The sequence below is a fragment of the Acomys minous genome (assembly GCF_964271855.1).
Source record: "Acomys minous genome assembly, chromosome: 6".
Taxonomy (NCBI): domain Eukaryota; kingdom Metazoa; phylum Chordata; class Mammalia; order Rodentia; family Muridae; genus Acomys; species Acomys minous.
This window is the reverse complement of record NC_140487.1, coordinates 39046846-39060268: the sequence shown is the minus strand read 5'-3', so window position 1 is coordinate 39060268 and position 13423 is coordinate 39046846. Positions and strand designations below refer to the sequence as shown.

Sequence of the window (13423 nt, the reverse complement as noted above, 5' to 3'; positions counted from 1 at the left end):
TCCGGCACACGCATCCGAGCCCCCCTCCCAGCCGCCCCCGCCCCTCGGGCGCGTCGGCCTGCGCCCCCGCCCCTCTCTCGTTCGCAGGCGCCGCAGCCTCCACCCTCTGGAAGCCGCGCGTTGTCCGCGACCGACGCGCGGCCCCACCCACCCGCCTAGGCTCTTCCGCCCGCTCGCCTGCACCCACCCTCGGTGCCTGGAGGGCCTCCCGCCCGGGGGACACGAGCGAGCTGTGCCAGCGTCGGGCCAGCTGTCGTTTTCACCTCTCTACCCTGCTCTAGGCCGGGCTTGAATCCTTAGGTCACTCCGAACTGTTCCCTGCGCCGGAGGGTGCTGATAAATGGGGCTGATTGGCCGAGAAGCTTGCCGGGGCCCAACGGTGCTACCTGTTAGTGCTGCACCCACTCCTGTGTCCCCAGGCCTCGAGGTCAGCCCTAGGAATCATGCCGGGATTCTTTTCCCTGCCTCTCCGCCTGAGTCTCCACTGGGAAGGGTTCCCTGCTCCTATTTCCAGTTCTCCCCGGTTCACCTGAGGGCCCCTGCAAATGACTCTAGAAACAACGGTGTCCCAATTCTTATCTCCCAGTGACAACCCCCGCCCCAAGACTCTTCCTGCCATACTAGGAGGGTTCATTAAAGAAACTCACCAGAAGCCATATGGGTCTCATAATTTTTCTTGTCCTTGTCTATCTTGTCCCCTCCTGGGACCAGAGAGTACCCTTCAAGGTCCCCGTTCTCCAGCTGTGTCAACACACATCCCAACGTACATGTTCAGATCTCCAGGAGATGTCATGCTAGAGAGGATACAAGGTGTCATGATGTACACATGCCGTCCCAGCACAGGGGCGGTGGAATAGGAGGATTAGGAGTTCAAGGACAGCCTGGGCTATATAGGGATTTCAAAGCTAGCCTGTGCTATATGAGACTGTCGCAAAAAAACCAAACCAGCTGAATATGAGTACACGTCTAAAATCCCAGTGTTAGGAAGGCCCAGCCTAGCCGACTGACATCCCTGTCTCAAAAAAGAAAAGCAGTGTGGGGCAGTGGTAAGGTACGTGCCTTTAATCCCAACAGAGGCAAAGGCAGCAGATCAATGAGTTCAAGGCCAGCGTGGTCTACAGAGTGAGTTCCAGGGCAGCCAGAGCTACACATAAAAAAAAAAAGTCCTGAAAAAAATCATGTTATATCTGAAATAATTATTATGCTGTGCCAGGAATAAATGTTTAAAGGTTACTATGATCCTCACCTAACTTTGATGTAAATTATGATTTTTGTGGGGTTTGCCTTTTTAACTCTGTACCCCTAAGCTTGAAAACCCCAAGTGACTTCAGAGACACAAGCCTGCCCTTGGTCTGACTATTAATAAAAAGTTAAAATTTTAAATTAACTTAATCAACATGGTTGTCAATACTATCTCAAGCGGATCATTTCACCATTGATATATGCCCACCAATACCCACTTCACCCCCCGCCCCATCTTGCAGGGTGGGACTGCAAGACCTTATTAAACATGCTAGGCAACTGCTCTACCAATGAACTCCACATACATGCCTACACATGTCAGCTTAAAAAAATCTTATACTTGCCCGGCATGGGGGTGCAAGCCTTTAATCCCAGCACTCAGGAAGCAGAGGCGGCTGGATCGATATGAGTTCGAGGCCAGCCTGGTCTACAAAGCAAGTCCAGGACAGCCAAGGCTAATACAGAGAGACCCTGTCTCGAAAAACGAAAACAACAATAAGAACAACAACAAAAATCTTATATTTGAGCCAGGTGCGGTGGTGGCACACGCCTGTAATCCCAGGATTCAGGAGGCAGAGGCAGGCAGATCTCTGTGAGTTCGAGGCCAACCTGGTCTACAAAAGCAAGTCCAACAGCCAGGGCTACAAAGAGAAACCCTGTCTCTGAAAAAAAAAAATTTTTTTTTACATATGTGAATGGATGTTTTGCCTGTGTGTATATATGTATATTGTGCACAGGCAAGCACCTGGCGCCTGTGGATGTCAGGGTCTTCTGAAATTAGAAGTACAGATAGTTTTGAGCTGCCATGTGGGTGCTGAGAAATGGGCTAAGCCCTCGCAAGGAACAGCCGCTGCTTGTAACCCATGAGCTGTCTTCCAGCCCACATGTCTTTTTTTTTTTTTTAACATTCATTTCCACTTCTTAGGCCATCCTGGACTTTTTCCCAAAATAAAATAACCTATTATTTGACTCTTTTTTTTTTTTTTACACATCTCTGCCCCTTCCTACATTTTTCTTATTTTCTAAAGGCCCAAGTAAAGACTACCCAACATAAGGACCTCTCAAACTATTTTCCTTTTGTTTTGTTTTGTTTTTTGTTTTTTGAGACAGGGTTTCTCTGTGTAGCATTGGCTGATCTAGACTTACTTTGTAGACCAGGCTGGCCTCCAACTTACAGGGATCCACTTGCCTCTGCCTTCTGAGTGCTGGGATTAAAGACGCGCGCCACCACGCCCAGCCCCAAGGCAGTATTTGATCTCACAAATAAGCACCATCATAGAAGAGCAGAGTAGATTGGTTTTTGTTGTTGTTTTTGTTGTTTTTTTGGTTTTTAAAAATTTTTTTTATTAATTTATTCTTGTTACATCTCAATGGTTATCCCATCCCTTGTATCCTCCCCTTCTTCCCTCCCTCCCATTTTCCCCTTACTCCCCTCCCCTATGACTGTTCCTGAGGGGGATTACCTCCCCCTGTATATGCTCATAGGGTATCAAGTCTCTTCTCGGTAAGATTGGTTTTGTTTGTTTGTTTGTTTTTGTTTTTTGTTTTTTTTTGTTTTTCGAGACAGGGTTTCTCTGTGTAGCCTTGGCTGTCCTGAACTCACTTTGTAGACCAAGCTGGCCTCGAACTCACAGTGATCTACCTGCCTCTGCCTCCTCAGTGCTGGGATTAAAGGTGTGCGCCACCACGCCCCCGGCTTGAGTAGATTGTTTTTAATCAGGACTGGCCTGGGTGGAGATGGCTCAGGAGTTAAGAGCACTTACTGTACTTTGTGCGATTGCTGCTCTTGCAGAGGACCCTGGTTCACTTCCCAACACCTACATGGCTCCTAAAAGCTGCCTGTAACTCCAATAGGAATGCCTTCTTCTGACCTCTAGAAGCACCAGGCACTTACATTTATTCAGACAAACATTTGTACAAATATAATACAAAAGTCTTTTTTTTTTTTTAAATAAGGATTTGCTTTGTAAGCATGAGGACCTTGATTTGACTCCCCAGCATTCATGTCAAAAGCCAGGCATAGCAGCCTATGCCTGTAACCCTAGCATAGGGGAGGAGAAACAAATAAATCCTGTATGTGTGTACACTCACACGTATGCATCACACACATGCATGTGCAAACTCCCAAGTAAAAACTAGTCTGTGAAATCCGGGATTCAAGATTTCCATGGCTATTGGAATCAGAGTGTTGTTTTAAATGAAAATCCCAATTGTTCAATTTTACCAAGAAAGAGCAAGAGCCAGGGGTGAAAACCTGCTAACTCAGAGAGTCAGAGAAAGCATCCAGTTGACTTTCCTACTCAGCTCACATCCTCATGGAAAAGGCCCAAAAGGCCCACTAGCTCAGCAGACAGCCCAGGAGGAAAAGACAAAACAAACTAAACAAAACAAAACAAAACAAAACAAAAAAAGCCAAGGCTAAAAGCTTGTTAGCTCAAAGGCCAAAATCCCAAAGGCCAAGGAGCTGAGGAGCTCAAGAGCTAAAAAGCTAAAAGCCCCTTCTACTTCTGCAAGCTGTCTTAAATACCCCTCAACTCAAAGGCTGCCCTATTCTTTAATCCCTGTCAGCTGGTTTCTTGCTCTGCCTCTTGACCTAGGGTTAACTTTATCAAATCCTGTCAGAGTGCTCTTGGATTAAAGGTGTGTGTAAGGGCTCAACACCAAACAAAAGACAGGTTTTAAAATTTTTTTTTATTTAAGGGCTGGAGAGATGGCTCAGCAGTTAAACGCACTAACTGCTCTTCTAGAGGTCCTTAGTTCAATTCCCAGCAACCACATGGTGACTCACAACCATCTATGATGTGATCTGATGCCCTCTTCTGGCCTCCAAGTGTACATGCCAGCAGAGCATTGTATACATAATAAATAAATAAATAAATCTTTTTTAAAAATAAAAGAAAAAGTTAAACGAAAAAAATCTTACTTAATTTTTTTTCTCTCTCTCTCTCTCTTTTATTTTTTATTTTTTATTTTTGGTTTTTTTGAGACAGGGTCTCTCTGTGTTGGCCTTGGCCATCCTGGACTCACTTTGTAGACCAGGCTGGCCTCGAACTCACAGCGATCTGCCTGCCTCTGGCTCCCAAGTGCCCGGCTTATCTTACTTAATTTTAATTTGTGTGCATTGGTACATTGGTGTCAGGGTGTCAGATCTTGGAGTTACAGACAGCTGTAAGCTGCCATGTGGGTCCTGGGAATTGAACCCAGGTCCTTTGGAAGAGCAGTCACTGCTCTTAACCACTGCAGATCAAAAGACAGGTTTTTACAGTTCACAATCTCAGGGATCACCATGGGATCAAACATCCTGCAAGACCAGAGGAATAAGGAAAAACCCGTCAGAAATATTATTAGCTGTTACAGATACATCTTGACACCTTGTTAACATTCTTTTCTTTATATATATATATATAATTATTTTATTCATATTACATCTCAATTGTTATCCCATCCCTTCTATCCTCCCATTCCTCCCTCCCTCCCATTTTCCCCTTATTCCCCTCCCCTATGACTGTGACTGAGGGGGACCTCCTCCCCCTGTATATGCTCATAGGGTATCAACTTGCTTCTTGGGACATTCTTTTCTTAATCTCTATTTTATTGGAGTTATTGAAGCCTCTACCTCCCTCCCACCAAGCCTTTAATCCTGGATAAAAGAGAAAGAATGTTATAGTGGGACAGCGGGGAAGACCCCTTTACTTCCTTCCCTTGGCTGTTTGGGGTCAGTTGGGTTCTTTTGGGGCAATACCAACCTCTGTCAACAGCAAACACAGCAAGCAGTCTCCTTCGAATGGCTGTGTTAAAACTGCTGCTTCTGTCTGCCACACCGTTAATCTCTGGTCTCTCCAAACTGCTATACATCACATGCCACACAACACACTGAACTTTTTCTCTCCTGGCTCTTTATCATCCTCAGAGTCCTAGACCATGCCCTTCTCCATGCCGACAAAGCAGGCCATTACCAGCTAGCAAAGATCATGCCCCGCACAAGACAATTATCTGCTGTGGACAAACTAAAGCCCAAACTAAAATTAAAACAAAAACAACATATTTACATAACATAACTGAGTTTACTGAGAAACCAAAACTTCTATTACAACATCCTCTATGCAGAAACACTTTTTTTTTTTTTGAGGGTTGGGGGGGATTATTCAGGGTCTTTCTAGGTGGTCAAAGGTAGTCTCAAATTCCTAATCTTCTCACCTCAACCTACTAGTACTGCGATTGCAAAGATATACCACCATACTCAGGCAATTTCTCAGTTTAGAAGTGAACATGCTAATACTAGGTGAGCAAAAAACTGTGACATATATTTTACAGGGTTGTCATACTTATTTAATAAAATATTTTTTCTTTAAAACTGACCTAGAAGAATTATACTTGTTCAGAGGTTTAATAACCCACGAGATTATGTATCGATGAGCCTACGTGAGCCCTCAAGAGGTGTGCTCTTTTCTAATGTCTATGCTACCTTTACAATCCCATAGGAGCAAGGTGGAGGAGAGGCCAGGAATGCAGCAGATCTTCTCCTCAGCAAGTGAGGCAGGCAACCCACGCCTTCTCAGCTACAGAGTCAATTTAGAAACCAAGTGCTTTCTGACGTCCACTGTGACAGAAGGCTAAGCTGGGGTAGTGACCACCTGAGCTCCCCTGAGCCTTCATCACTGCATCACCAACGCGGGTGCTCTGACGTGCAGCAGGCTGACGTTGGTGCGGGGTGTGACATATGCTCGGGCAGCTTGTGGCAGAGTGGGAGGTTCTTGGTGCTGACCAACCCTTTTTGGACAAGCAGAACCCCTAGAGTCGTCCCCGTGCACCCATCGACGATCTGCGGGCACCGGGAACAGCTGGTTCAGCCGGGCACGTGGGTCCCTAGGGAGGAGGGCCGGAACTAAACAGAGCGAACTACAATTCCCACAATGCTCCCGGCCGTCAGCTGCGGAGAAGGAGAGGGACCTCAAGTGTCGCCGACCTCGGTGCCTCCGGCCCGGAAGTACCCGAGGGGCCGAAATGGAGCTGGTGGAGCTGGGCGGTGAGTCGCTGTGCGTGGCCGCGCCCACCCAGTCGCCCCAGGCCACAGCTGGGGCCTGCTTGCCCCGCCCCGAGACCGCTGGTGCCCTCCCGCAGCTCTGGGGGGCGGGCAGATGGGAGGAGTGATGGAGCAGTGGGGGTGGGGAGGGCTAAGCCTAGATTTTACTCGAGGGCTCAAGGGTCTGGAGGCTTGTGGGTTTGGCGAAGTTGTCCCTGGAGGCGCTGAGTGCGGTGCTGCGGGGTGGGGTTTGGGTGGACGCAAGAAGGGACTTGAGCTGGGTACAGTTGAGCCTCTAGGCTCCAGATTGGCCAAGTACGGAGTTTGACGTTTGGCGTTGTCTGGGAAGCTTTGGGAAGCTGTCTGTGTTATGGGTGGGATTTAGGTAGATGGTACAGGGCTATACAGAGACCCTTCTGTCAGAGAAACTTAAGCAACGGGGCATTAGGTGAGCTTTGCTGTGAATAGGCGAATAGCGAACTTTGGGATGAAGTGGACCAAAGAATAGGTAAGCTTTTGGGTAAAGTTTGATGGAGGTTAAAATTAGGAGAAAGTTGCTTAGAAGAGCATGGTCCTCACTTTGATTGATTATAGAGTTCGGGTGAAACGGGGAGCTAAAACTCAGATGACAAAGCTGGGACTTGGAATCTGGTGATGGAAAGGGACATAACAAAAAGGCAGATTTGGGGAGGCAGAGGCAGGCGGATCGCTGTGAGTTCGAGGCCAGCCTGGTCTACAAAGCGAGTCCAGGACAGCCAAGGCTACACAGAGAAACCCTGTCTCATAATAAATAAATAAATAAATAAGGCAACTTTGGGACTACAGGATGCGGGAGCAGTCTGGATCCTGGAATGGGTAAGAAGACAAAGTAGCTGGGACACTTGACGTTGGGATGACTCCTGGACAGACAGCAGCCCCTCACCAATCCTCTGTGCCTCTTTAGCTCGGTAGCACCTCTGCCAACACAAGTGCCATGGCCTTGATCGAAGGGGTAGGTGATGAGGTGACTGTCCTTTTTGCGGTGCTTGCCTGCCTTCTGGTGCTAGCCCTTGCCTGGGTCTCAACACATACCACTGAGAGTACAGACACTCTGCCACAGGCATCAGGGACCACACCACCAGCACAGCCAAGCGAAGCCATGGCGGCCATGGACGGCATCAGAGAAGAGGCCCCAGGGGCTGAGAGCCCCAGCCTGAGGCACAGAGGTCCAGCTGCACAGCCAGAGCCGGACACAGGGGTCACAGCAACAAGACCCCCGGACTCTCCGCAGGAACCCCTAGTGCTGCGGTTGAAATTTCTCAATGACTCAGAGCAGGTGGCCAGGGCCTGGCCTCAGGACACCATTGGCTCCCTGAAAAGGTAAGCTGGGAAGGGGGTAAGAACAAAATGCTAAAAACTGGGCGGGTGACTATAGACGGGCCACTAGAGACATTTGAAGCTCTCCCATATTTTCCGTTTGATAAAACTGTCTTCCTCGCATTACACACTATACCTGTTAACCTGTTCCAACCTGCCCTACCCCCACCCCCAGGGGCCAAGATCTAGGTAGTCTGTGGAGGGCAGGTTGGGATTGGTCCTCTGAGCAAAGGACCAGGACTGCCTGAGGCCTGCTCTCTTACTCAGGTCCCTTTCTCCTCAGGACCCAATTTCCGGGCCGGGAACAGCAGGTTCGACTCATCTACCAAGGCCAACTGCTAGGAGACGACACCCAAACACTGGGCAGCCTCCACCTACCCCCCAACTGCGTTCTCCACTGCCACGTGTCCACGAGAGTCGGTCCCCCACATGCCCCCTGCCCACCGGGGTCAGAGCCCGGCCCCTCCGGGCTGGAAATCGGCAGCCTTCTGCTGCCCCTGCTGCTTCTGTTGCTGCTCCTGCTCTGGTACTGCCAGATCCAGTACCGGCCCTTCTTTCCCCTGACCGCCACCCTGGGACTGGCCGGCTTCACCCTGCTCCTCAGTCTCCTGGCGTTTGCCATGTATCGCCCGTAGTGCCTCCACGGGCTTTTGGCAGTGTAGCCGGCCCCTCTGGACCTCACTCCCCGAGGAGCAAAGGGAGCTGCTGTCTGCCCAGGCCCACCTCACCCGCTGCCTGCCTTTTCCCACTGCCCTGGAGCCCAGCCTTGCGCCGCAGAGGACTCCAGGGGTTAGCGGAGGCTTCTCCCTGTGATCTTCATAGCTCTGGGCCATCTCCTGGGGCTGCTGGCCCTCAGCCTTCGCTGACAGTGGCCTCTTCTGGATCAGGCACTTGCTGTCGCTGCCTTGGCCCGGCGCAGAGCCGGGCCACCCCACTGGGCCCATCTTAATGTGCTGCCAGAGGACCTAGATAACGTCTAGTTCCAAAGAGCCGCTGTGGCTGATTTGGGAACCAATGGACTGGGAGGCTGGTGAAGGAAAGCTGAGAGGGGCGGAGTTGTTTGCTGGAATTTGTGCAGATTAAAGAAACTTGTGAAGTTTTCACTCCCAGTGTGTCTGTGTGGGCCTTGCGGGTATGGAGACCTTGGCGCAAGAGAATGAGACCTGCCCTAGGTGTGCGGAAGCTATCCATAGCTGGACAGCGAACCTTCGCTCTGCATCTTTCCGGCCTGCCTCGGGATAGGCTCTTTGGCCCCGCCCCCCTCGGCATGCGCGCACTTCCCGGAAGCAGGGGGTGGCTCCGCGACTTCTGAGCTCGCAGCGCCTGCCGGGAGCCACGTCTTCGCTGGCCTGGCGCGGGGCTACGATTGGCGTCTGGGGGCGATCTCGGGGCTGCTGGGAAGATGGCGGACTCGGTGGCCCGCTGATGAGAAGGCCGCGGGGGGAGCCGGGCTCCCGGGCCCCGAGACCAACTGAGAGAGTGACCTACGCGGGGTCCGGGGAGTCATGTAGGGTGGCGCCTGCGGGGCGGGCCTCGGGAGGGCGGCGGGAGCTGGAGTTGGCGGCGGTGGCTACGGGCTGCTAGCCTCCCGGGTCCTGGACAGGGTGTGGGGGCCCCTCCCGCGGACGGCACCGACCCCGCGCCTTGGCAGACGGCGCACTCGGGCCCAGCGCGTGCCTTTCGAGGTTACGCGCTGTGTTCTCCTTTCACTGGTGAGGAGGCTTAGGCAGAGAGGCGAAGACACTTGTCCAAGGTCACGCAGCTGGTAAGTGGGAGCGTCCAGCATGGGACCCAGCACCGTCCGGCTGCAGAGCCCGCGTTCCGCCCACCCCGCCGCCGCCTCCTGCGGGAGGGGGAGGTGGTCGGCAGGGCGCATCGCCCGGACCACCGGGGCCCCAGGCTGGGTGCGACCACCAACCCTGTGAATGACCTCGGGCTTACCCTCTTCGCCGCTCTGGGCCTTGTTTCTCCACCTGTGAAATGAGGTAACGCCAGCCCTGCGACTCCTCTTCAGCGTGCACGGAGCATCGAAGGAGATATGCATGTGAAATGTGAATAGAGCTGCACTGAACACACTTAAAAGAATTAGGGGTTCTGTTGCAAGGGGTAGGGGAAGAGGGGCAGGGTGGGGAAGAATACCAGAGCAGTCACATGGGGTTGTTTTGGATAGGGAGTGAGGTAAGGACTAGAGAGCATTATTTCCCCTTGGGGGAAACCTTACCCGGTTTTCTGCCACCCCCCCCAGGGTCTCCACCACCCAGCTCCATGCTTCGAATCCTGCTCTCTGCCCAGACTTCCCCCGCTCGGCTGGCTGGTTTGCTTCTCATCCCACCAATACAGCCGTGTTATTTGGGACCCAGCAAGTCGGGGGACCGGCCGTTTGGAGGAGGCCCTGTGCAAGGCCTTCAACGGCTTCTGGAACAGGCACGCAGCCCTGGGGAGCTGCTGCGATGGTTAAGCCAGAACCCCACCAAGGTGCGAGCTCACCACTACCCTGTGGCACTTCGGCGTCTGGGCCAGCTCTTGGCGTCTCAGCCTAGGCCCTCTCCTGTGGAGCAGGCCACACTGCAGGACTTGAGTCAGCTCATCATGCGAAACTGCCCCTCCTTTGACGTTCACACCATCCATGTGTGTCTACACCTTGCAGTCTTACTTGGTGAGGAGGATGTCGGAAGGTATGGGTGTTTAGGGGAAGAGTAGACGAAGAGAGAACAGTAGAGGACTCAAGCCATCGATAACCCTTAGATTCCCACCCAGTAATGGCACCTCCCCAGCACACTTGCTATTTCTCTCTTGTGTCCATGGTGGATGTACAGGTCCAACAGCATCATTCTAACTCTGCAGGGTACTAGGTTTCTTCTAATAACAGCACTCTAGGAAGTCACAGAGCCACAGGTTGTTATATTTGGCACAAGATGACTTTTGTGTAAGGCTTCCCCCACACAGTGTTGATACCTCATGCTCACATGATACCCTGTCTCTCCACTGAAATAAGTATATGCTCCCACTCAAGAAACGAAGAGGAAGCTGGGGACTTGTTCACTCCACTCAGCAAGATAGCACACCCCAGCTCTCTCTCTCTCTCTTTTTTTTTTTTTTGTTTTTTTGAGACAGGGTTTCTCTGTGTAGCCTTGGCTGTCCTAGACTCGCTCTGTAGACCAGGCTGGCCTCGAACTCACAGCAATCCGTCTGCCTCTGCCTCCCAAGTGCTGGGATTAAAGGCGTGCGCCACCACGCCCGGCACATCCCAGCTCTCTTACCAGGATGGTCTTTGTCCCTCTCCCTCCCAGGCTTTCCATCAGATGGACCACTCCTGTGTGCCCTGGAGCAGGAGCGGAGGTCCCACCTCCCTCCAAAACAACCCTCCCCACGTCAGCCTGCCATCTATGGTGGGCAAAGGTTGGAAGCTACCCTGAGCTGCCCGGGTCTCCTGCGGTATCCTCGTCAGCATCTGATCAGAAGCCTGGCAGGTGCTGAGGGTTAAAAGCAGAAGGGAGGAAAGGGATGAGAGGGAGCCACTGGAATAAACCACCTGGGCTGGAGTGCAGTGTGGCCCACAGGAGTCTTCTTGAAGGCACAGTATGACAGGCTTATTCTTCACAGAGGCAAAGCCAGAAGAATTGACCCCCCATGTAATGGTGCTTCTGGCTCAGCACCTGGCCCGGCACCGGTTGCGGGAACCCCAACTTCTGGAAGCCATTGCTCACTTCCTGGTGGTTCAGGAAACCCAGCTCAACAGCAAGGTGGGCTGGCCTCCCACCTTCCCATGCTTCTTTGAGGTGTCCTCCGCGACTTGGCTAGCTTGTTTAGCTTCTGGAACAAGCATTCCAGCTAGGCTGCGTTCTGTGCCCCAGGACATCTGTCTTTGCTCACTGACTGGCTGTCCAAATCCCATAATCAGTAGAGTAGTTTGTCTAGAGCTCTGAAGCTTTCCAGCTCCCCCATAGCAGCCCAATTCCTACAGATCTGCAAGCCATACCCCTCCATAGTTACGTCCCTTCTGTGGTGTTGAGCCATGTAGCTCAAGACAGTGTTTATGCTGCAGAACTTGGGGTGGTGGTAGTACTGCTGATATAGAAGGCATTCTGCCTTGACAGCAAATGAACCACGCCTCCCTGAGGTTGTGCCTATCAAACACGCCAGAGAGTGTGGCATGTGCTTGTAATCCTGGCAGAGGCAGGAGCAGGTGGGTTTGAGTTTGAGGCCAGCCTGGTCTGCACAGTGAGTTCCAGGGCAGCCTGAGAGACACAGAGACCCTGTCTCAAATGGGGGGCGGGGGGCAGAATAACCATTAGAGTGCTTCCTGCTGGATGATGCTGCCTTTTTCTGCAGGTGGTACAGAAGTTGGTCCTGCCCTTTGGGAGGTTGAACTACTTGCCCCTGGAGCAGCAGTTTATGCCCTGTCTTGAGAGGATCCTGGCTCGGGAAGCAGGGGTGGCACCCTTGGCCACAGTCAACATTTTGATGTCGCTGTGCCAGCTGCAGTGCTTGCCCTTTAGAGCCCTGCAGTTTGTCTTCTCCCCCAGTTTCATCAACCACATCAATGGTATGCAGACGCAAGGGCTGCTGGGGCCAAGGGCTGTAGGGCAGGGCCATGCCCAGGTGTCAGCGGCCCAGTGTCCCCCAGTCCCTGCTTCCCCACAGGCACCCCTCCTTCTCTGATTGTGCGACGCTACCTCTCTCTACTCGACACGGCCGTGGAGCTTGAACTCCCAGGGTACCAAGGCCCCCGCCTTCCCCAAAGGCAACGAGTGCCCATCTTTCCACAGCCCCTCATCACTGATCGTGCCCGCTGCAAATACAGGTGGGCCAGGGGAATGGCAGCCACAGGAAGCAAGAGTAGGAAAGTCAGAGCCAGCGTTTGCTAACAGAAAAATAGCCTTGAGGCAGTCAAGGGGCTTTGCAGGGTGGCAGTGCTCAGCAGATTCAGGGGCCTTCCCTCTACCACTGTCCTTTCCCCTTAGTCACAAGGACATAGTGGCTGAGGGGCTGCGCCAGCTGCTAGGGGAGGAAAAATACCGGCAGGACCTGACCGTCCCTCCAGGCTACTGCACAGGTGAGGTGTGGACAGTATGGGTGGTCAACAGCCCAGAGCTAGAGCAAGGCTGAGGCGTTTCTGTCCTGCAGACTTTCTGCTCTGTGTGGGTAGTTCTGGTGCTGTGCTGCCCGTGAGGACCCAAGACCCCTTCCTTCCCTACCCACCACGGTCCTGCCAAGAGGACCAGGCTAACTCTAACCCCACAACCCAAGGCCCTACTCAGAGGTAAGGAAAACGAAACAGGGTTGGGGAGCCTGGGCTGCCGCTCCAACAGCAACCTGAGCCAAGGCACTCCTCTCCAGGGTGGTGCTGATGCTTCGTGAACGCTGGCATTTCTGCCGTGATGGCAGGGTGCTGCTGGGCTCTCGGGCTCTGAGGGAGCGGCACCTGGGCCTGATGGGCTACCAACTACTGCCGGTGAGGAGTCCTGTCCCACCCCACCCATGTGTCTTCTTCTAGCCAACCCACTGTAAGCTGTCTTCTCTCCACAGCTGCCATTTGAAGAACTAGAGTCTCAGAGAGGCCTGCCCCAACTCAAGAGCTACCTGAGGCAGAAGCTTCAGGCCTTAGGTCTCCGCTGGGGACCTGAGGGTGGGTGAGGGAATACACATGGGGCTCAGGACGGCTCCCCTATGGGGAGGAGGGTGGATGGACAATTTGCACTTTGGTTCCCTGTTGTTGGGTTTTTTTTTTTTTCCATTAAAATCCCTTTCCTTCCCCATGGTGAGTCTCATCTCTGGGGCAGGGAACAGGGCTGGGTCCCA

At 52.5% G+C, this 13423-nt stretch overlaps 2 protein-coding genes across 9 annotated transcripts; both read left to right on the top strand.

Annotated features, from left to right (window-relative positions):
- The first annotated feature begins 6175 nt into the window (after positions 1-6175).
- On the top strand, positions 6176-8724 carry TMUB1 (transmembrane and ubiquitin like domain containing 1). 5 transcript variants are annotated; one of them, XM_084787745.1, is made up of 4 exons: positions 6186-6268; positions 7091-7120; positions 7209-7624; positions 7905-8724. In XM_084787745.1, exons 3-4 carry the CDS (start codon positions 7239-7241, stop codon positions 8254-8256), a joined length of 738 nt encoding a protein of 245 aa, XP_084643871.1. In that variant the 5' UTR covers positions 6186-6268; positions 7091-7120; positions 7209-7238; the 3' UTR covers positions 8257-8724. The 5 variants fall into 5 exon arrangements, with proteins under 5 accessions (XP_084643868.1, XP_084643871.1, XP_084643870.1 ...); XM_084787744.1 differs by lacking the exon at positions 6186-6268 and adding an exon at positions 6417-6773; XM_084787742.1 differs by lacking the exon at positions 7091-7120 and having other exon boundaries at positions 6176-6268.
- Positions 8725-8925: 201 nt separating this feature from the next.
- FASTK (Fas activated serine/threonine kinase) lies at positions 8926-13380 on the top strand. 4 transcript variants are annotated; one of them, XM_084787735.1, is made up of 11 exons: positions 8926-9151; positions 9356-9386; positions 9867-10277; positions 10912-11091; positions 11225-11364; positions 11954-12167; positions 12266-12425; positions 12586-12677; positions 12749-12884; positions 12962-13076; positions 13151-13380. In XM_084787735.1, the coding sequence occupies exons 1-11, from the start codon at positions 9047-9049 to the stop codon at positions 13256-13258; spliced, it is 1692 nt and encodes a 563-aa protein (XP_084643861.1). In that variant the 5' UTR covers positions 8926-9046; the 3' UTR covers positions 13259-13380. The 4 variants fall into 4 exon arrangements, with proteins under 4 accessions (XP_084643861.1, XP_084643858.1, XP_084643860.1 ...); XM_084787732.1 differs by lacking the exon at positions 9356-9386 and having other exon boundaries at positions 8927-9128; XM_084787734.1 differs by lacking the exons at positions 8926-9151; positions 9356-9386 and adding an exon at positions 9390-9606.
- The last annotated feature ends 43 nt before the right edge of the window (positions 13381-13423 follow it).